The sequence below is a fragment of the Taudactylus pleione genome, unplaced genomic scaffold (assembly GCF_031769625.1).
Source record: "Taudactylus pleione unplaced genomic scaffold, aTauple2 ptg000170l, whole genome shotgun sequence".
Taxonomy (NCBI): Eukaryota; Metazoa; Chordata; class Amphibia; order Anura; family Myobatrachidae; genus Taudactylus; species Taudactylus pleione.
Window position 1 is genome coordinate 25,805 of NW_028284572.1, and position 23,451 is coordinate 49,255.

Genomic DNA, 23,451 nt, shown 5'->3' on the forward strand with positions numbered 1-23,451 from the left:
ATCATTCTCTCTCTGGAGGTCCGGCTTTCCCTCTCATGGTGGCAGCAGACCTCTCATCTGCACAAGGGTCGCCCCTTCTGGTTCCCAAATTGGGTGCTCCTCACCACGCCAGCCTTCGTGGATGGGGGGCGGTGACAGGTCATCATACCTTTCAGGGAAGATGGACAACCCAGGAAAGTAACCTACCCATAAACATCCTGGAGCTTTGGGCAGTATACAAAGCTCTCACACTGGCACAGGACCTCCTACAAGGCAGGCCGGTCCAAATTCAGTCCGACAACGCGACCACAGTAGTTTACCTCAGTCATCGAGGAGGTACGCGAAGTCAGGCAGCCATGAGGGAAGTGGCAAACATTCTGGTCTGTGCAGAACGTCCTCTTCCGTCAATCTCTGCAATTTCATGCCCGGAGTCAAATGGGCTCTCCACCCGGATGTCTTTCAATTCCTAGTGGACAAATGGAGACTACCAGACGTAGTCCTCATTGCCTCACGTTACAATCACAAGGTCCGCAGGTACGGGTCCAGGACCAGAGACCCCTCAGCCACCTTCGTGGATGCTCTGGCAGTGACGTGGAACTTCAAGCTGGCATACCTCTTTCCTCCAATCTCCCTCCTCCCAAGGGTCCTCATCAAAATCAAGTAGGAAGGTCGTACAGTAATACTGATAGCTCCTGCTTGGTCCAGGCACCATTGGTTCACGAACCTACAGAGTCTCTTCATTGACGCACCCTGCCTGCATCCAGACTTACCTAGTCTGTCTTTGACGGCGTTGCTCTTGAGTCTTCCATCTTAAGAAACAAAAGTTTCACCAGCTCTGTGGATCAGACTATGCTCGGGGCACGAAAGCCATCCTCTGCCCACATCTATTAGAGAGTTTGGCACTCCTTTTTTTTTTTTCAGTGGTGTCCCCACAGAGTGTATGACCCTAAGGTCTTTAGTGTTTCCAGGGCATTTGCTTTTCTACAGGTTGGGTTAGACCTCTGTCTCCGTCTGGCCACCCTGAGAGTTCAAGTTTATGCGCTGTCTGTTTAGTTTCAGCGAAGGATCACTTCCCTGCCTGATGATAGAAAGTTTTTTCAGGGTGTTCTCCGCTTTCAGCCTCCTTTTTGATCCTCCGGTGGCCCCATGGGATTTGTCTCTGATTTGGTAGTGCTCTCTTGTCACTCCCCATTTTTTGATTTTTCACCAGGATCGAACTGTCCTCCATACCCGGCGGGTTACATTTCTAAGGTAGTATCCCGTTTTCCATGTAAATTAATAGATTGTGGTTCCAGCCTTCCAGTCTTCAGACCTTTCTGCAGGTGAAGCCTATCTAGATGTGGTTTGTGCTCTCCGTATTTACGTGGATCGTACCAACTCCTTTAGGAAATCAGACGCTTTTTTTTCTGTTGTATGGCTTTCACAAGCGAGGCTGACTAGCTAACAGACACTCTGGCTTGATGGCTGCGCATGTCTATCTCTCAGGCTTATATGCAAGCTGTTCTCCCTGTCCCAAACACGGTGACAGCACATTCTTCTCAGTCTGTGGGACCATCATGGGCGTTTTGGATGTGGTGCCTGAACAATTGTGCAAGGCGGCCACGTGGTCTTCTGTCCATACCTTTCTCAGGTTCTATGCTTTTGATACCATTGCCTCTCAGGATGCTTCCTTTGGGTGGCGTATTCTCCTGTCTGCTCAGGAGCGTCCCCATCCTTAAGGGAACTGCTTTAGTACATCCCCATGGTGATCCTTGTGGACCCCCTATGGACCCTGAAGAAGAAAATAAGCGTTATGGTAGACTTACCTTTTTTGTTAACTTTTTTTTCGAGGTCCATAGGGCACCCACCCCGACACACCTGGCTTCATTGGGAATTTTTTCTCTGTCATGGATTCCCTCATCTTCTGACAGAGCTTCTAGTGTGCATTGTTATTCCTTCTCTTTCCTTCTCCTGCCTTGGGCTTGTTTACAGACTGAAAGCCTTGGGACAAGGTATATGTGGAGAAGACCGAGACATCCTGGGAGCTAAAAGCTTAACTGTTTGGTGTCTGGATTACTCCAACCACATGCCTCCCTCCCCTATGGTGATCCCTGTGGGCCCTATGGACCTCGAAGAAAGAGTTAACAAAGGTAAGTCTACAATTACACTAATATTTTTTCTGCATTTTATTGTAGCTCAATATCACAATTTTTCCTAGAAAATAGTGTTAGAAACCCTGGCACACTAGAAGTGTACCTGTGTGAATGCCAGGATCAGTAATTCCTAATGTAGACTATTAGGAATTTCTGATCCCGAGATTCACACCAGTACTACACCTATATATAGCGCACCAGGGATTCTTAACCTATTTCCTATGATTTCCCCACAAGGTGCTGGGAACCCTTATTTTTTTCCAAAGGCAGCCTCTGCATAGGTTAACTCTGTACTATACAAAAGGAGCAGTGCAGGCATATGTATTGTTTTTGTCACTATTTTTCTGCGTACCTTTTGAGTTGCGAGGAAAAACCTGAGATGGTGATGGTCAAGATATGCTGTTCCAACATGACAAATTGGGGCCGAGCAGCTAAATGAATCGCCCTTTTAATGTGGAATTTACCCTGTTTGATCAGGCAGAGCACTTGTACCTCTGAATACTCAGTCTGATTGGGATCATTATGCACTTGCTAGTAAACTTGCACAGTGAGTGTTTTATTAAATTGTTTATACTCCATTAGAATTTTAGAATACAATTTCTAGCATTAGCATAATTATGAGTGTTAAATCCTTCATGTGTACTTGTAAATGCAGCAACTAATAATTTGACCTTACAATATCTGTAATTAGTTATGAACGCTACGGTCTGACTTCTGCACATATCTATATTCTAGGAATAGAAAGCGATAGTGTGAAGCTGCATATCTTATTGCAGGAACTTCCAATTCCGGGGAACAGACATGCAGAGAGCGCTGGTTAACCTTATCTGCATAGATATACATTATATTATTTTTTGTAATGGTAACTTTGTATTAAAGTATAATAATGTGTTTTTTTTTTTTTTTTTTTTCTCTTTAGGAGTTACCTGCGGTTCCAGAGCTATCCATTAGTCTACCAGATTCTGTTGAATTAAAGCCATTTGGAACTGTCTCCAGCATTATTGAACAGCTAGGTATGATGATGATGATTTTATTATTTTTTAAATAGATTACTTAGGTCTGAACCCCTAAATTTAAAGCAAGCCTTACCCAAGTTTTCAAATAGACTTTGTAACAGCCATTCATTTCTCGCTATTAAATTTTCAGTGGAGCTCTTCGTAGCCGTATTTTTCAGGGGCTTGTTCTCAGTCCCCTACTAGTTTTGGATACTCTGCCATGTCCATAGCTTATTAAAAGATTACCAAGCACCTGATAATAGGGCGAACCCAAGGAGTACACCTTCAGCAGTAAGAAAGAGGTCATTGCTAATCTCACATAATGTAAAAAAAAAAAAGTTAATTGTTGGTTTATCCTTATAATAATCTGCATAAAGACCAGTATTTATATAGGCATATTTGTTACAAATAATATAAATATTCACATAAAAACTGCTTCCATCTAGCTATAAATTGTTCTAAGTTTGTAATGCTTGGTACACATTAGACGACCATTGCATTGTTTGCAAGTCGTATAGATTTCCTTTGAACTCCCCTACAAACGATCTAGTGCAGTGTTGGCTAACCTTGACACTCCAGCGGTTGTGGAACTATATATCCCAGCATGCCCTACCACAGTTTTAGCATGCCCTAATAGCAAAACTGTAGCAGTGCATGCTGGGTTATGTAGTTCCATAACAGCTGGAGTGTCAAGGTTAGCCAACACTGATCTAGTGCATACACACTGTGCAATTTTCCAAACAACCGAACAATCTATCGTGCATCATTTGGTGGTTAGATCGTTAACTATATAATGTTAACATATCGCCTGGTTGTCCTGTACAGCGTACACACTGCACGATTTGCGGGAAATAGTTAACGAGATTGAGCTGCATGTAGGGAAGACCTGAAGATTCGGCAGATGATGCTGAGGGAGCGCGCATTGTGCATACACACTGGATGATTTGTCGTTCCGATGCGTCGGAATTGGCCAAATCGTTCAAAATATCATTAGTGTGTACGGGGCTTAACAGTCTCAAACCAATTTTTGCAGCAAAAAAGTTACTTTGTAACTGTAACAGTAAACTATCTCTGCTACATTTAGTTGGAGCACAGGCAAAGGGAGTGGAGAGTGGTTGCTCAAATTCATACAAATTCCAGTTTGTTATACATAATAATAAACCGCCAAATTCCAAGCACATTTTTTCATCTGCAGCAATCAATGACCGAGTCTCTCAATCCGCTCCGAAGTGCTACAATGCAGCGACCATCAGCAGTCTTTTAGTGCATCTTAGCCACATCGCATTACAAGTTAGAAGCATTATCTGCAAAAAAAAAATACGGCCAATGCTATCAGTTGCACGGGACTTGGTGGCTTGCCCTCAGAGTGTAAGTTTCATGATAAGCCTTGAGTCTGTGCATTCATATCTGTAATTCTTATTCAAAATCCTTTTGTAGATGCCATTCTCATGGCAATAGGGTATTGAGCTATATAAACTTTTAACTTTAAATTCCGTTTTAAATACTATACTATGATGGTCTACAAACTTGGTTTCCTATATTTTTAAGAGATTTGTACCAACAAAACAATTTTATTTTGTAGACCTGTATGACCTATTGTTATACAACATCTGTTCAGCCCTAGGAATTGTTTTAGCTTGTTTTTCCAAGGCTGAACCTGAGCGATCTATCTCTACGCAGATCTGAATTGTTTTAGCAAATGTTGTTTGATAGAGCTTGTAAACATGAACTGACAGAACTCCCACACATGTCTTAAATCATTTGGCCCCCACAACTCTTTCCTTAATTACCACTTTAGTGGAGTTACCAAAACAATGGCTGGACACTGAGACCTAGTTCTATGTAAGCTTTTAAATAAAAAAGGATTCTAAATTTAACTATGCTTTAATTGTAAGCTACAGCTAGTAATTATAGATTACACAGAAGGCTCAGCAATGGTTGATCTCAAGCCTAGTGGTACACTTACATTTTGCTCTAATAGTGGTTTTGTTTTTGTGTTCACCATTCTACGGCACACTGGTCGTACATATTCTTCCTGTATGCTGCTTGTCATGTATATGCATACGGTAGTTGCCATTTCTTTAGCTCATCCTTGTTGCTTTACATTGATGCCTCTAAACTCTACATAAAATTGGGGATTACCTGGGTATGGAATGCATACGATTGACCGGCAGTTGGGATGCCGGCAATCAGAAGACCGACAGCGGCATCCTATTGTTCAGGATCCCGTCGGGCTGGTAAGTAGCCTAACCCTGCCGCTGCATGTGTAGTCGTGCAGCGGGTGACATAATCATTCCAGGCCATGGGTAATCTCCAAGGAACGCCGGAGGCTATGATTACACAGGTACCCTGAGTGAGCAGGACACCGCGCCCGGCCACGCCTCCCCCAGTTATTGTATTGTCGGCAGCTGACGCGGCTGCAGAGACATGCATTACATTGGATGAGAGCGGCTGAAGCTGTGTGGAGGAGCTCACAGCAGATACTGGGGGATGAGGGCTAACAAGATAAGCAGTTAACTAGGATTATTACTAATATGTATTAACCTGGTGTTTTCTGGGCTTATAGATGTATAAGCATCTTGTACTGCACTTTTCTCAGGAATTTAGGCAGCAACATACAGGGGTATTTAGGATTTCTCTTTCATCCACTAGGGGACACTGGAGGTGCTTACGCTGGGGTATAGAGGCGTGGATAACTGGAGCCGGCACTTTAAATAATTTAGAAGTGTGAAGCTCCTCCCCCTCTATGCCCCATCAGCCCTCAGTTTAGAAAATGTGCCTACTAGGAGCTGGTCACAATCCGTGTGCTCCAGCAACACATCTATTTTATTTATTTAGGTTATTTTATTTTTTAGGTACCCTTCGCCACCTCTCTAAAGGTGGGGTTCAGGTACCTGGCGCCCTGTCCTTTATAGAAGACAGGAAGGAGTGCACAGTGCTTATACTAAAAGTACTGACAGCTCCTTACCACCACAGCACATTCTCAACAAGGAAGAAAAGTGCTGACTGCAGAGAGACTTCTATGGGGGACCACGAAGTGAGTAACCACCTGCGCATCCCCCGGCTCCCAGCCCCACTGCTGCCCAGCGTTGTACAAACTTAGTGTGCTGGGTAGCTTATGCAGAGCGCTACACACGGCTCCCCTGCTCTCCCTCTTCCCGCTATTACAGGATACGCTGGGCTGCTTATGAAACGTGCTACAGCTCGGCCCCCGGATCTCCCTCCACCCGCTGCTCAGCGTGGCTCACTGCTGGCCCTCCTCCCGCTGATTAGCGTGGCACCAGGTCCCACTGTTACAGTGGCGTGGGGCAGCTTATGCAGAGCGCTGCCCAGCGCGGCTCCCTCAATCCCTCTCCCCGCTGTTATAGTGGCGCGGGGCAGCAGGTTAAGTGCGCTACAAGCGCGGCCACCTGCTCTAACTCTCCCCGCTGTAAACGCGGTGTGAGGCGGGGGGGAGGGTAATGGCCACAGAAGCCATCTTGTGTAGCCCTTCAGGGCATAAAGAAGGGGGTGGAGCTTAAAGGCAGCGTTGGTCTCTCTATGCGGCAAGCGGCTGTATAACAGCAGGGCTGCCGTTCTTTATTACACAGCAGCTCATACTGCATCTCTATACAGGAGATTGCAGTGTAGAGACACAGAAGGATGGATTCCTCTGCTGCCTTTCCTGTGCTGCACAAGTACATCTCCTGATTACATCTCTGGTAGAGAGGCTGTAAGTAACTGGGGTGTAAGTGCAGGGGAATCTGATCTGTGGGAGGGGGTTTTCTCCTCCTCTTTGTCCCACAGCCTTCTTGTTTATCTTGTCTGTGTCTTTTCTGTTTTATGCTGTGTTTCTCTGGGTGACTGTGTGTACCAGGTCCAACAGAACCAAGGCCTCTCAAAAGCTCTTTGTCTGTTCCAAGTGTAACAACAAACAGACTAAGCCACATGCCACTGGGTCCACGTTATGTGATGCTTGTATAACAACGGGTTCACAGATGGCGATTACTAGCTCTTCTGCTCCGCCATGGGCAGGAAACACACTGGTTCAGAGTAAAACGGTGCCTGCACCGTCCACTTCCTACCAAAAAAAAAAGTCACAAGAGCGTACTCTAATGACTGTTCTCCAGACAGAAGAGTCGGACGAACAATTCCTCGCTACAGAGGATACCGTAGAGGGTGATTTGGAGGAAGTTTTACAAGAAAACCCTCAGGAGTTAGTCTGCCTCCCCCGGGGTGGAATCTGTAATCTTGGCAGTCAGAAAAGTCCTTAATTTGCCTGAGAGATAGTTACTGCATCCCAGGAGTGGGAACTATTTCACGAACAACCTAAGAGTTCAGCGGTTTTCTTTTTTCCGTTCTCACAACAACTTCAACAACAGTTATCAATGACCTGGAAATAGCCGGATAAGCGGTTCCAAATTCCACGCAGGTTTCCCCCTAGCTACCCTTTTCCATCATCATTGATGGAGAACTAGGAAACACCTCCTCCTGTAGATGCGTGTGATTTCAGTCTCTCTAAGAAAACAGCAGTTCCGGTGCCGGGAGCTACTGTTTTAAAGGACCTTCGGATCGTAATTTTGAGACACTATGATCTATATATACACCGCAGCAGGAGCTCAGCTTTGACCTACCCTTGTTACTGCCTGGGTTAACAAGGCTGTGGTTTGCTGGGTTGACCAGTTGATTACACTCTGGTACTTCCAGAGCAGAATTAAGTCTACTAGCAGAACACATCTGTGTGTCTGCAGTTTACTTAGGAGAAGTTTCTAAGGATATCAGTCAGATTAGTGCCTGCATACCTGCATCTGCTATTTCTGAACGCAGAGCTCTGTGGTTGCTCGCTTGGCAGGCAGATGCAGAGTCCAAGCGTGCGGTTGAGGGTTTACCATTCACAGGTGATATGCTTTTTGGCCCGGAATTGGACAAGTGGATATCCTAGGCCAGGGGGGGTAAGTCCTCTTTCTTCCCGTCTACTGCTCCGGCTTCCAGAAGACCTTATACTGGACCTTCGTTTCATTCCTTTTGAGCGCCTCATTCCTTTTGTGGTAGAGCCAGAGGTGCTTCCACGCAACCGAGAGGCTGCAGAGGTAGAGGTCGTCCACACACGGTTGCACGTAGACCAGAGCCTAAACCAGCTGAGAATCGGGTTGCTTGACGGTCTTCCGTCCCAACTGGGGTTTCCTGCAGTGGGAGCACGCTTGCAAGAATTTCAAGTTCTACAGGAGGCTATCAGGTCTCTAGTAGTTTCATCTGTGCTAGTTCCGGTTACGGAACATCAGAGGTATGGGGTTTTACTTAAACCTGTTTGTAGTGCCCAAACCGAATGGTGCGGTCAGACCCATCTAAAACCTCAGGTCCTTAAAATCTGTCTCTGAAGATGTATCATTTCAAAATGGAACATCTGCAGTCCGTCTTTGCGAGCTTGGAACCAGGGGGGTTCTTATTATCCCTGGATATCAAGGAGGCTTATCTCCATGTTCCCATTGGGAACCACACCAAGCTTTTCTGAGTTTTGCCATATTGAAAGATCATTACCAGTTTCGGGCATGGCCGTTCGGGTTATCCTCGGCTCCCCGCATATTCACCAAAATCATGTCAGTCATGATCGCTCTCCTTCGGTCATCAGGAGTGAACATAATCCCTTATTTGGACGATCTGTTGCTCAAGGCTCCATCGGTATCTCTTCTATCAGATCATGCCTTACTGACCTATCACATTCTAACCCAACACGGTTGGATAATCAACTTCAAGAAGTCAAATCTCAATCCGTCCCAGAAGCTTCTATTTCTGGGCATGATAGTGGATATGGAATCACAGAGGATTTTTCTTCCAACAGCCAAGGCCAGGGATATCCGGTTGTTAGTTCAGCTAGTCCTCAGTCCAAAGAAGGTGTTAATGCTTCTTTGTCTGCGTCTCTTAGGAAAGAGGGTAGCTGCTTTCGAGGCACTACAGTTTGGCAATTTCACTCCAAGGTTTTTCAGCTGGACCTGTTGGCACAGGGGCAGGGTCTCATCTGCTTCTACATCAACAGATCCGTCTGAGCCTGATTACCAGAATGGCCCTTCTCTGGTGGACGTAATCCACAAATCTTTTAGCGGGCCGGAGATTCGGAGTGTGGGACTGGATCATTGTAACAACGGATGCCAGCCTCCGAGGATGGGGGAGCAGTAGTCCTCGATTACCAATTTTAGAGGGTCCCCTCTAGAACAGAGATGGCCCATAAATGCATTGGAACTCAGAGCGCTTTACAATGCTCTGATAGATTCAACCGAGTTTCTAAAGGCTCATCCGGTAAGAGTTCAGTCCGACAACGCGACGGCCGTCGCTTACATCAACCACCAAGGACAAACTGTGAGTCGCATGGCTATGCGAGAAGTAACTCTGTTACTCCGGTGGGCCGAGAACCATTCAGTAATCCTGTCGGGTGAGGTCAACTGGGAAGCAGATTACCTAAATTAACAGGATATCCATTCCGGGGAATGGAAGCTTCATCCAGACATGTTCAACGTGCTGATATGTCGATGGGGATGTCCTCAGGTGGACCTCATGGTGTCATGACCGAATTGTCAGCTACCAGTATACATGTCAAGAACTCGAGATCCGCAGGCGGAAGCAGTAGATGCTCTGACAAGTCAGTGGATCTACGACTTCGTTTACCTTTTTCCCGCTTCTTCCTTGTCTTCTAAAAAAGGATAAGACAAGCGACAGCCTCTGTAATTCTCGTGGCTCCGAACTGGCCTTGGAGAAGTTGGTTCTTGGACCTTCGATCCCTATTGTCAGACGATCCATGGTCCCTTCCTCTGCGCCGGGATCTTTTACAGCAGGGCCCTTTCATACACCCCAACCTAGCGCAACTGCGTTTACCGGAGTGGCTCTTTCGCCAGTTTCGGCTGCGCATTATCGCATCTGGTGTGCTCATATCTCACCCGGTTTCTGCTTTTCCTTCAGACAGGTCTGGATTCTGGCCTTCGTCTGGGAACCTTAAGGGTGCAGGTCTCTGCCTTTATCCATTTTCTTTCAAGGGAAATTGAAAATTGGCCCTCATTCCTGAGGTGCAGACGTTTCTTCAAGGGGTCTTGCGCGTGCAGCCCACTTTTGTACCTCCAATAGCTTCCTGGGATCTAAACTTAGTGCTTCTGTTTCTTCAGTCACCCATGTTTGAACCTTGAGGAGGTTGATCTTAAGTACCTGTCTTGGAAGACTGTTCTCTTCCTGGCTCTCGCTTCGGCTCGTAGAGTTTCAGAAGTGGGTGCTCTGTCTTATAAGCCGGACGGTAGCCGCTTTCCTTGTCAAGGTTGTGTCGGCTTTTCATATCAATCAGCCTATTGTGGTACTGTTGTTGGTGGAGGACTCTGGTGTTTCTTCTACCTTGGATGTGGTTAGGGCTCTCCGCATCTATGTTGCCAGGACAGCGTCCATCCGTAAGTCTGAGTCGTTTTTTGTCCTCTATGATGCTGTTCGGAGGGGTTGGCCATCGTCTGACCAGACTTTGGCACGTTGAATTCTGTTGACTATTCATCAGGCTTATGTTAGTGTCGACTGTCGGCCTCCTTTGTCCATTAGGCTCATTCCACACGTTTTGTGGGTGCGTCATGGGTCGGCCGGGAGAGGAGCCTCCACGTCACAATTGTGCCGTGCGGCCACTTGGTCTTCAGTTCACAGGTTTGTTAAGTTTTATAACTTTGATACGTTTGCTACTTCGGCATCCCGTTTTGGCCGCTTAGTTCTGCAGGTGCCGCAGAGCGCTCCCGCCCGTGGGGAAAACTTTGGGATGTCCCCAGCAATAAGCACCTCCAGTGTCCCCTAGTGGATGAAAGAGAAAATGGGATTTTGGTACCTACCGGTAAATCCTTTTCTCTGATTCCACAGGGGACACTGGACTCCCCACCTCAGCGCTCTTAGCCTGCCTGTTCGGCTTGTTCTGTATATTGTATGATATATTGTGTGTTCTTCTCTCCTTTTCTTACTCCGCTTGTTCTACATCTCCTCTCGGTCTTCATTTTCTAAACTGAGGGCTGATGGGGCATAGAGGGGGAGGAGCTTCACACTTCTAAATTATTTAAAGTGCCTGCTCCAGTTATCCACACCTCTATACCCCAGCGTAAGCACCTCCAGTGTCCCCTGTGGAATCAGAGAAAAGGATTTACCGGTAGGTACCAAAATCCCAATTTTTTTTACCTTTTGGTTTTTGCAAAGAATTTGGACTTTTAAGAGTCAGGATTTTTTTGCATTTAAAAGATGGGTGATTAGTGTCTTAATTAGCCTCTTTTTTTTTTTTCTGTTCAATCAGTGCTACACTTTTTCCATGTTGTCCTTTTCAGTATGGATAAGCCAGGCAAGGGTTCCAAAAAACAGGGATCAGTTACTGTTTAAAATGTGAGAAAAAAATTACCAAAGAGTAAGGACCCAGGGTTGCTCTGTGCTGGTTGTTCACAGGGGGTTTCATTATCGGGAAGTTCTGCTGAACAGCCGCTGGTGCCTGATTGGGTTAGATCTATGGCTGACGCCATAGGTGAATTGTCACTTTCAGGAAAGTTATAGGATACACTGTGCTCAAGCTCCTCCTTTGATCGCTCGGTAGATCCCAGATGGGCCCTTCTTTAAACATGGAAGGCAGACATAGAATCCAAGCATGCTTTAGAGGCATTGCCCATTGAAGGAGGTTCTTTGTTTGGTCTGAGTTAATAAAATTATTTCCCAGGTTACAGGAGGAAAACGTCCTTACCTTCCTGTAACTACACCTAAGCCAAAATCTCCTAGGTTTCGTTCCTTTTGGACTCAAAGCAGAGGAAACTTTCAGGCCTTCCGATGTGTGCCTAGGGGCCCCCGAAGAGGGACAGTTGGGGGACCTTCTGTCCCCGGCACCAGTTGCACTGCTGCTAAGCCAGCAGGTCAATCCACATGACTGTCAAAGGACTGGGACCCGTCCTCTGGTGGGAGGTCTTTTGGGTAAGTCAAATAGTGTCCAGGGGTTACATTTAGGATTTTGGAGGGTCCTGTTCCAAAAAGATTGTTTTCCACTCCTCTCCCTTGGGATGTTTGCAGAATTTCTGACTCTGGAGTAATTATTCTGGTTCCAATACTACAGCAAGACCTGGGATTCTGCTCCAATCTTTTCTTGGTAGTCAGACCAGATGGGTCAATTCGTCCCATTCTCAACCTCAGGCGGGTAAATGCTTATCTCCACTTGGAAAGATTCAAGATGGAGTCAATAAGGTCAGTCATTTGTTCCATGGAGGAAGAGGAATTTCTGGCCTCCATAGTGTTCGTATATGGAGGGGTCATCGGGATCTTCTGCGGTTTGCAGTGGGGCATCAGCATTTTCAGTTTCAGGCTCTGCCATTCGGTTTGGCCACCGCTCCCAGAGTCTTTACAAAGGTTATGGCACACATGATCTCCCTACTCAGGAGTGGGGGGATAAATGTGTTAACAACATATCGGCCAGATAAGCAAAGGGCAGCCTCTATAGCCTTATTGCAACAACATCTTCAGATTGCCTTAGACATGCTCCAGAATTTCGGCTGGATCATCAATTTCCCCAAATCAAATATAATTCCATCTCAGAGGATGGTATTTTTGGGTCTTCTCTTCGACACCCAGTGTCACAGCGTTTCTTCCTCAGGTAAAGATTCAGGATCTGCAATCCAGAATAAGGACCATTTTACAGAAGTCTCATATCCCAAGATGATGCAGATACTGGGAAAAATGGTGGCTTCATTCAAAGCCTTTCCTTTCGCCAGATTTCATCATGTCCATTACAAAACCAATTGCTTCATCAATGTGTGAAGCCAGACCCTCAATTAAACAGGCAGTTGTTCAGATTATCTCTGCAGACACGGCAGTCACTCCAGTGGACAGATGCTAGCTTAACAGGTTGGAGGGGCGGAGGTTCTAGAAAAACACATGGTCTTTGGTCTGTCCAGGAAGCCTTTCTTTCCATCAACATACTGGAAGTAAGGACAATTCGATATGCATTGAGTCATGCTTTATGCTATCTAAGGAATTTACCAGTCTGAGTCCAATCAGACAATGCCACGGCAGTTTCTTACATAAACAAGCATGGTGGCATACGCAGCTGGCAAGCAATGAGTAGGTTTCTCACATGCTTCATTGGGCAAAAAATTGGATTCCAGCTATTTCAGCATTTTACATTCCGGGAGTGGACAACTGGTAGGTGGACTTCTTAAGTCGCCACAGTGTGCATTCAGGGGAATGGGTATTACAGCGGGAGGTGTTTGCAGAAATAGTTGCCAAATGGGGATCTCCAGCCATGGATCTCAGTCCTGGGATCCAGACATCTCTTATGGTTGCCATGCAAGCACCTTGGATGTTCCAGCTGGGATACAGCTTTCCTCCTCTGGTAATATTACCAAAGGTAATTCAGCGGGTTCGATCAGTGGCACGGCCGGTCCAGACTGTCCGCGCCGTCATTGGTACACAATTCTTTGTACCATGTTGGCAGACATTCCGTATAGTCTGCCCCTGCGTCCAGATCTATTGCTTTAGGGTGCATGCCGTCACCGCAATTTACCTCGGTTGGCTTTGACGGCATGTTCCTTGAATCCAATATTTTGAGGGCCAATAGGTTTTCAGAATCTGTGGTGAAAACCATGATACAGGCTCGCAAACCAGTTTCTTCCCAGATTTATCATTGGATATGGAAGATATATACTGTATATCTTGGTGTGAACAACATAAATTTAAACCTGAAAAAGTTCTGAGCATCTCTTGTCTTTTCTGCAAGAGCTGATTAAGGGTATTTAGATTATCCTCTCTTAAGGGACACATTTTGGCCCCATCAATCCTGTTTCAGAGAAAATTGGCCTCCATTTCTGGATTTCAAACCACCTTGCAGGGTGTTCTTCGCATACAGCCTCCTTATGTCTTGCCGGTTCCTCCTTGGGACTTGAATTTCGTTTTGGAGACACCTCAAAGGCACCATTTGAGCCTTTCGAAACTATAGAATTGCGATCTTACTTTGAAGGTTTTTCCTTTTGGCTGTTGCTTCGGACAGAAGGGTAGAAGGGTACCTGAGTTAGCGGCTCTTTCCTGTAAATCTCCACTTCTGATTTTTCATGAGAATAGGGTAGTGTTACACACTAAACCTTCCTTTCTTCCAAAGGTGGTATCAGCTTTCCACATTAACCAGGATATTGTCTTTCCAGCTTTTCGCCAGGATTCAGTAACTAATGAGATTCTTCAATAGCACTGTTGGATGCGTTTCGCATTTACTTGGACCAGTACGGTCTTTGAGGCGTACAGATTCCCTGTTGGTGTTTGATGCACCAGAGGCTGGCCTGCCTCGAAAGGATCTATTACTAGATGGGTCACATCTGCTATTCGGCAGGCATTTTTGTCCTCAAATGTGACTGTTCTGGCATCAATTAGGGCCCACTCGACTCTGTGTCCGGGCTTCTTGGGCTGTACGACATTAGTGCCTTGGTTGAGCAGCTGTGCAAAGCGGCTACCTGGTCATCCGTACACACTTTGACAAAATTTTATCACTTCCATACATTTAGCGCAAGGGGCGCCGGTGTTGTATGGAAAATTCTTAAAGCGGTCGGTTACGACGCTCCTCCCCTCCCCCTGAATGTGCAGTTGCAAATAAATCCATGCTGTATATTCCAGACATGGCTTATTTGCTCTATATTTGACAAATGCCTGTTTTTAATACTGTACCACGGTTGGCTTGCTATGACCACTGCTTCCAGGTTCTGATTCTATATTGTAAATGATACATATAAAGTTTTTCTGCATATGGCCATTGTCAACGGAAAAGTAAATGTGTCATTACTGGGATGCAACAGGAAAGCTTTCTGTTTCTTGTTTGTTTTTGTATGCTGTGCTCCTAATTTCCTTGTGTAGGAATGGTTTGGGGTGTGAGCATTTACATTTTAAAGTTTAAATATAAAATTAGATTTCTAGTCCAAAAATTGTAGGATAAAATGGGGCTCATTTGGTAACCTGATGAAAAATGCAACAATGGTCTCTGCTCCGTAACACCCAATTTGTTAGAGTATAGAAAGCTAGTATTCAAGTAGCTGCTATGGGTTTACAATATTCCATTTAGACTATATAAATCATGATTAATGTAGCCTGCATCCAATTCATGTTTGTTTGTTTTTTTTTCTCCCCAGTAATTATTGAATCATTGCATGACATTCCCCCACTAAATGAGGACAGTGTTGTTTTTAAAGAGGATCGATGTGCTGCTGCAAAGGTATGTTACATGCTATATATATGTGTATCTGCCACTCCCTGTTACTTTGTACCGTCACCCTGTCGCCCTCTGCATAGCATGCAGTGTAATCCACATGGAAATCCAAACAGCCTCTATCAGCGGCACTCAGGGATATGAATGAGACGGACTCTGTTTTGTTGTGTGTATATATATATATATATGTGTATATATGTATGTATATGTATGTATATATATATATATATATATGTGTGCACCGGCCACTTTTCGTGTTTTGGATCTGGATTGGTATTGCCAAAACCACCCTTCCGTGTTTTGGGTTCTGGGTTTTGTGTTTGGATCTGTATTTTTAAAAAAAAAAAAGAATAAAAACAGCTAAAATCACAGAATTTGTGGGTTTTTCTGCTCCTATGCTATTATTAACCTCAATAACCTTAATTTCCAGTCTATTCTGAACACCTCACAATAGTGTTTTTATGTCCAAAAGGTTGCACCGAGGTAGCTGGAAGACTATGCTAAGCGATACGAGTGGGCGGCACAAACACGTGGCCCATCTAGGAGTGGCACTGCAGTGGCAGACAGAATGGCAGTTTGAAAAACTATGCCCCAAACTGTACATAATGCAAATGCAAAGAAAAAAATAGAGGTGCAAGATGGAATTGTCCTTGGGCCCTCCCACCCACCCTTATGTTGTATAAACAGGACATGCACACTTTAACAAACCAATCATTTCAGCGCCAGGGTCTGCCGCATGACTGTGGCTGAAATGATTGGTTCGTTTGGGTTCCCCACAAAACAAGCTGGCAATTAATCTGTCCTTGCACAAACTGGCTCTACGGAGGCAAGATGTCGTCCTCATCCACCGATTCCTCACCCTCTTCAGTGTTGTGTGCATCCTCATCCTCACAGAGAATTAACTCGTCCCCGCTTGAATCCACCACCACAGGTCTCTCTGTACGTTCTGGAGGCTGGTCTCCATGGAAGAGTTGATAATTCATTTTTATGAACATCATCTTCTCCACATTTTGTGGAAGCATCCTCCTACGCCTTTCGCTGACAAGGTTCCCGGCTGCACTAAACACTCTTTCGGAGTACACACTGGAGGGGGGGCAACTCAGGTAAAATAGAGCCAGTTTGTACAGGGGCCTCCAAATTGCCTCTTTTTCCTGCCAGTACATGTATGGACTGTCTGACATGCCTACTTGGATGCTGTCACCGATGTAATCCTCCACCATTCTGTCAATGGTGACAGTATCATATGCAGTGACAGTAGACATGTCAGAAATAGTTTCCAGGTCCTTCAGTCTGGACCAGATGTCCAAACTTGGTCCTGCCTGCCCTTCATCACTGCCAGAGGGTTGCTTAATATACCTAAGTTTTTTCCTGGCAGCCCCAGTTGCGGGAGAAAATGAAGAAGGAGCTGTTGACGTGTCACGTTCCGCTTCAGCTGACGGTGTTTTCACCAGCAGGTCTTTGCACATCTGCAGGCTTGTGTCGGCAGGAAAGAGAGACACCACATAGGCTTTAAACCTAGGATCGAGCACGGTGGCCAAAATGTAGTGGTCTGATTTCAACAGATTGACCACCCTGGAATCCTGGCAAAGCGAATGAAGGGCTTCATCCACAAGTCCCACATGCCGAGCGTAATCACTCCGTCTTAGCTCCTCCTTCACTTTCTCCAGCTGCTTCTGCAAAAGCCTGATGAGGGGAATGACCTGACTCAAGCTGGCAGTGTCTGAACTGACTTCACGTGTGGCAAGTTCGAAGGGCTGGAGAACCTTGCACAACACGGAAATCATTCTCCACTGTGCTTGAGTCGGGTGCATATCCCCTCCTTTGCCTATGTCATAGGTGGATGTATAGGCTTGAATGGCCTTTTGCTGCTCCTCCATCCTCTGAAGCATATAGAGGGTTGAGTTCCACCGCGTCACAACCTCTTGCTTCAGGTGATGGCGGGGCAGATTCAAGAGTGTTTGCTGGCGCTTCAGTCTTCGGCACGCAGTCGCTGAATGGCGAAAGTGGGCAGAAATGTTTCGGGCCACCCAAAGCGTCTCCTGCACACCCCTGTCGCTTTTCAGAAAATTCTGCACCACCAAGTTTATTGTGTGAGCAAAACATGGGACGTGCTGGAATTTGCCCAGATGTAATGCCCGCACAATATTGGTGGCGTTGTCAGATATCACAAATCCCCAGGAGAGTCTAAGTGGGGTAAGCCACTGGGTGGTGATTTCCCTCAGTTTCTCTAAGAGGTTGTCGGCGGTGTGCCTCTTACTGAAACCGGTGATACACAGCGTAGCCTGCCTTGGAACGAGCTGGCGTTTCTGAGATGCTGCTACTGGTGACGCTGCTGCTGTTGCTGCGTAAGGTGATACATCTACCCAGTGGGCTGTCACAGTCTCATATAGTCCTTAGTCTGCCCTGTTCCACTTGTCCACATGTCCGTGGTTAAGTGGACATTGGGTACAACGGCATTTTTCAGGACACTGAGGACACTTTTTCTGACTTTTCTGTACAGTCTCGGTATCGCCTGCCTAGTGAAGTGGAATCTAGACGGGATTTGGAACCGTGGACACACTACCTCCATCAATTGTCTAAATCCCACTGCACTAATGGCGGATACCGGACGCATGTCTAACACCAACATAGCAGTCAAGACCTCAGTTATACGTTTTGCTTCAGGATGACTGCTGTCGTACTTCATCCTCCTCGCTAAGGACTGTTGGAGGGTCAATTGTTTAGTAAAAGTAGTGGTGTTCCTACTTCCTCTCTGGGATGATGAACGACTCCCAGCAGCAGCAACCGCAGCAGCAGGAGGCGTAGCAATGCAGGATCCTCCGGAGGGATCCCGGATAGGAGAGTCAGTCATGCCAGTGACATGGCCTGCAGGACTACTTCCGATCCTGACTAAGGAGGAAATTGACGAGGAGGGAGTTGACGGTGTGGTTTGCAGGCGCTTGGATACAACAGGACAACGTGATTTAGGTGTCCCTGGACTGCTTACGGTCTTAGCCAAAGTTTCTGAACTTGACAGTAACTTTTTATGAACGCGCTGCAGGTGCCGTATAAGGGAGGATGTTCCTAGGTGGTTGACGTCCCTACCCCTACTTATTCCACCTTTACATATGGTACATATGGCAAGACAGTTGTTGTCCGGATTTGGATAGAAATATTGCCAGACCAAAGAGGTGGAATGTTTGGTCTTCTGCCCAGGCATGACCGTGATGGGCTTTTTCATCCCACGGACAACAACTGTCTCCCACGGAGCCTGATTTAAACAAACCACATCACCATCAGAATCCTCCTCGCCAGCTTCCTCCTCAGCGCCAGCTACACCAGTATCCTCATCCTGTTATACTTCAACAGTGACATCTTCAATTTGCATATCAGCAAGTTGCCTGTGTGTGCTCCTTTCAGCACTTGCAGGGGGCGTGCAAATGGTGCAAAGAGCCACCTCTTCCCGTCCAGTGCTGGGAATGTCAGGCATCGCAACCACCACCACACTTGGACTCTCCTTGGGGATTTGTGATATCTTCTTAGAACGCACAGTTCTTCGCTGTGCTTTTGCCAGCTTAACGCGTTTGATTTTTTTAGTGGGAGGAGGGCTTCCATCGTCATGTGAAGTTGAACCACTAGTCATGAACATAAAGAAAGACCTTAGCCATTCCTTGCCACTCCGTGTCGTAAATGGCATATTGGAAAGTTTACGTTTCTCTTCAGATGATTTAAATGTTTTTTTCAAGGTCATTTTCCTGAACTTTGTCATTTGGGATTGTATGTGCCCTCTACAATGACATTGGGCATCGGCCTTGGCAGACGACGTTGATGGCATGTTATCGTCTGTCATGACTAGTGGCAGCAGCTTCAGCACTAGGAGGAAGTGGTTCTTGATCTTTCTCTATTTTATTTTTATCGGAGAAAGTTTGGTCCTCCATTTATGTTATATTGATATATACGTGCGGCTAAGGCGCACACAAACACAGAAATTTTTTTATTTTTGTTGGACACTATTGCACTTTGTGGGTTACACCACCCTTTAAGAAATGAGCCAGCCGGCCCTTTACTTATGGGACACAGGCACACGCTTGGCGCTGCTCCTTTGTTGATGCACGTGCAGCCACAGTGCACACAATTCACAAACACAGAAAAAAAAATTTTTTGTAGCACTTGGGGGGAGCACCCCTGACAGACAGAGCATCCCCTGGACAACACTACAGCACCCCTTTAGGACTGGGACACTGCACAGGACTTTGGAGTGGACACAGCCCCTATGGACAACCACAGCACTACACTACACTACAGTACACTACACTTCACTACACAGCCCAGCCAGCCCTAACTCCCACCCTCCCTCTTCTCTGTCCACAGCCGAGTGAGAAAATGGCGCTGACGCGGGTACCTTATATAGGATCCAAAACCCGCGAGACCCGGAAGGCGGGATGATGACGTTTTGCCTCGATTTCAGATCCGAGTCAGGCGGGAAAAGTCGAGCCTGACTCGGATCGGGGGGGTTCGGATTTCAGAAATCCGAACCCGCTCACCCCATATATATATATATATGTGTGTGTGTGTGACAGGGCTGATGCAGAGTGCAACATATTTCAATTTTCATAGTGTACAAATGTTATAGTAGTAACTATTAGCAGCCTGTCAGCAATTAGTTTTCCTCGAAAAAGGAGGTGACCTAGTACAGTACTGTATGCAGTTGATCTGCTACACAATGATCGCAGACTACCATGTTCAGCAGCACTTGATGCTTAATTATGCAAATGTGCAACATATGACAGTCTGAGTAAAGTGAGATAGTCCAATGGAAACAAGTCCAACACCAGTGGCAAATGCAGGATTTTGAAAGGGGGTTTTTATATACAGTGTGTATGTGTATAATAATAATCAGCTTACACAGGATTTAGGACCACTACAGTAAAATATACCACTCAGCCTGTGACTGGATACGCACACACCTCTATCACTAAAAAACATGGATGCAGTAGACCCTCCCTCCCCTCAGTAGTGGTCCCCCTTTGTAGTGCTCCCAGTAGTGGTATATACACACAGACCCATGTGGCTCTCCCTTTTGCACTATGACATTGGTAGTATGTTACCATTACAGAATCCCCAGCCACCATTTTTTATAAATTCCTGTTAAATTGGCAATATTAGATTGGAACCATTGATATGAGCATGTTGTTCACAATTGTACAAAAGCTACATTTAATTTTTCCTCCATAAATTTGTTTCTATCAAGTGGTACTTATAACAGTAGGCATAGCTCTAGATGGGTTATTACGCTCAGTCTGTACAAGATGAATACACTATAAAATAGTAACAATAAAACCCAGCGTGGTATTTTTTTATGCTGCATAACTGAAATAACTGGCAAGACGCTGAATTTACTCTTTGGGCATGGTACAAAAGTTATATGGAGAATATGAACCGCAGCAGTTAATCATAGAGATGCAAAATGGTTATTAATTGACAGTCTTGTATGTTGGCTCAATTCCTAACGTGTTGTCAACAGTATTTGTAGGGCTATGCAGAATAGACTGTTTCGTAATCCCATTGATGCAGTATATGTATCTGTTAAGGCTGCATTAAAATAAATTCCAAAAATTCAACACATTCATTTTTTTTATATTTTTAATTTAGTGTTTACACCATGTGTTTTTTGTTTCTAAAATAAGTCACTTTCATGTTGCCACTATTGATGTTTTTTTTCTCATTATGATGGGTTTTCCACACTTTAATGGAGACCTCAATTGTTTGCCATAATAAAATGGGCTCAAAATAAACATAAAAATATCTCTCCCTCTTATCAGCCACATAACGAGAGGTGGCTGACTTTGGGTTCTGGAAACTATATTATTTGTGCTTACACCCAAAAAACTATACTGATTGTCCTTAAACCCTTGATATCCAGAGATATTTTTCACTTCAATGGCAAAAACAGTCTTGCACAAGATAGATCTCATAACGTTTTGGAATATATCCTTTGTGGAAACTACGTAAGGAAGAGTTGCCAGATCACATTACTATGACTGCCCAGTGGCGTCACAAGGAGGGTGTGGGGGGGTGCAGCTCGCACCCAGTTGTCACCCGACGAGGGGTGAGACACCAAGGTGCAGAAACCCCTTCAGTAACAGGAGCCGAGTGCTGCACTGTAGCATTAAGTGCAGCACTCGGCTCCTGACATTGTAAGGGAGCCGGCACTGCAACAAGGCACCTCCTGCACCCCCCCCCTCCCTCCAGTAGCAAGAAGGAGACCACCGGAGTTCGGGCTGTGAGGCCATGCCCCTTTTTGGCAGCGCACGCACAGCATCCCTACCCGCACCAGGTGACACCGCGGGGAGGGACGCCACTGTGACTGCCCTTGATTATTTTTACAGACTCTACAGTTTGGTGTGTGTTGTGCTGCTTGATGTGGGCATGCCAGTGCAGTTACTGAATGTGAAATGTCATACAGTAAGTTCTTACCACTCTGACAGAACACACAGGTTGTTATTAAGCTTGTGATCCAGCAGCGAGTGATATCTTTTAACATTTCTCATACTGCAGTCCTAATTTCGTGGCAGTCAGTACTGATGGCCTGTCCTTTGCGCTACCGTGTATGTAGCCTAGTGTTTCCTATCTGCATTCAGTTCATTTTTTGAATGGAAAATCAATTTAAGAATGTATCTAAAATATATTAGATTTACTCCCAAGATAATGAGGGCAGGTACCTGTATATTGTGGGATTGACATTTACTTTTATTTGTGCCCTACAGATATTTGAGATATTTGGACCTGTTCCACGTCCTTTTTATGTGATTCGCTTTAATTCAGAGAGTCATGTTGAATCCAGTGGAATCAAGGTAAAAGATACAATGTATTTTGCTCCATCCGTTGAGGACTTCACGCAGTATATCATATCTGATGTTTTAAAAAGGTACGTAGTCTGACTATATAGCGCCACATGCACTGTTTAAAATAAAGCACAATGGCTTTGTACAGATGTCTTCTAATACACCTAGCATCAATATACCATGCGGCGCGAGACACCAGGTCCCATGCATGCAACTTTTTTACCCAAAAAGTGCATCGTCTTTGCAATGCTATGCACCTGGAGACTGCACTGATTAATTTGATATGCTGTGGCTAAGACTGTAAATGAAGCACAACGGAACTTGTCGTGGAAAAAAAAAAGCCACGGCCACTGCATCATAACACTTTGTATATAGATTCAGACTCTGTTGCAGACAAATATACAAGTGTCTCATCAAATGAATCAGTGCATCTTAGTCACATTGCAGTGTAACTGAGACGCATTTTCGTGCAAAAAGGACACAAAAAAAGACACTCGGGGCACCGAGATGTGCAATTTGGCATGACTGCAGCAATAGTGTATGACAGTGGTTCCCAAACTATGCGCTGTGGCACCCTGGGGTGCCTCGGGACACTTGCAGGGGTGCCTCAGGCTGGTGCTCCAGCATCAAATCAAATTATTTATGGTCAATGTAATGTAAATATGTAGACAAACAGAAGCTCAAACCTGGCCTCCACCACATGACTGACCCTAAGGATGACAGGTAGCACTTTATTACTTTACTAAAAAAAATTTCAGAATTTCTCAATAACAAACGTTTGGCTTAGGGGTACCGTGAAAACAATCTTGTTACGCTGGTGTATGAGGACACATCTGTAAAGCTTGGGTACACACCTAATAACGTGTGTACCCAAAGATCCCACCGGTGACCCCCCCCCTGCCGACGGGCCGACATATCGCTCGGGCCGTACACACTGGGCCGACCGCCCAATATGCCGGCCCCCGCCACATAGCGCTGGCATCATCAGCCACATCGCCTCATTTTACTGCATGTACAAAAGATCAGGCAATGCGGCTGACTACTCCATGGGAGCGCGCACTACGCGATGTAGGGCATACACACTGCACGATATTAACAATGATTTGGCCGATTCCCACACGTAGGAACGAAAAATTAACAATATTGTGTAGTGTGTAACCAGCTTAAGTTAACGATGTTTGTGGGGAATGTTTTAAAACAATCTTTTCATCTGTAAATAAATTTTGTTCCCAGCGGAAAAGATTTTTGCTCTCAGGTTTGAACCACAAATTTCACATTTTTATTTTGCTGAAACTTTTCAATTTTTTTAGCTGTAATAGTTACTC

The 23,451-nt window shown here is 45.5% G+C and overlaps 1 protein-coding gene across 1 annotated transcript in view; it reads left to right on the forward strand.

The window, feature by feature from the left end:
- Positions 1 to 456: 456 nt before the first annotated feature.
- The window catches only part of LOC148521286 (uncharacterized), a 62,679-nt gene continuing 39,684 nt past the window's right edge, over positions 457 to 23,451 (forward strand). The window contains exons 1-4 of the mRNA XM_088475330.1: positions 457 to 513; positions 3,031 to 3,124; positions 15,226 to 15,308; positions 22,049 to 22,209. Of these exons, the coding sequence (XP_088331456.1) occupies positions 457 to 513; positions 3,031 to 3,124; positions 15,226 to 15,308; positions 22,049 to 22,209 (395 nt within the window). The remainder of the gene's footprint in view (positions 514 to 3,030; positions 3,125 to 15,225; positions 15,309 to 22,048; positions 22,210 to 23,451) is intronic.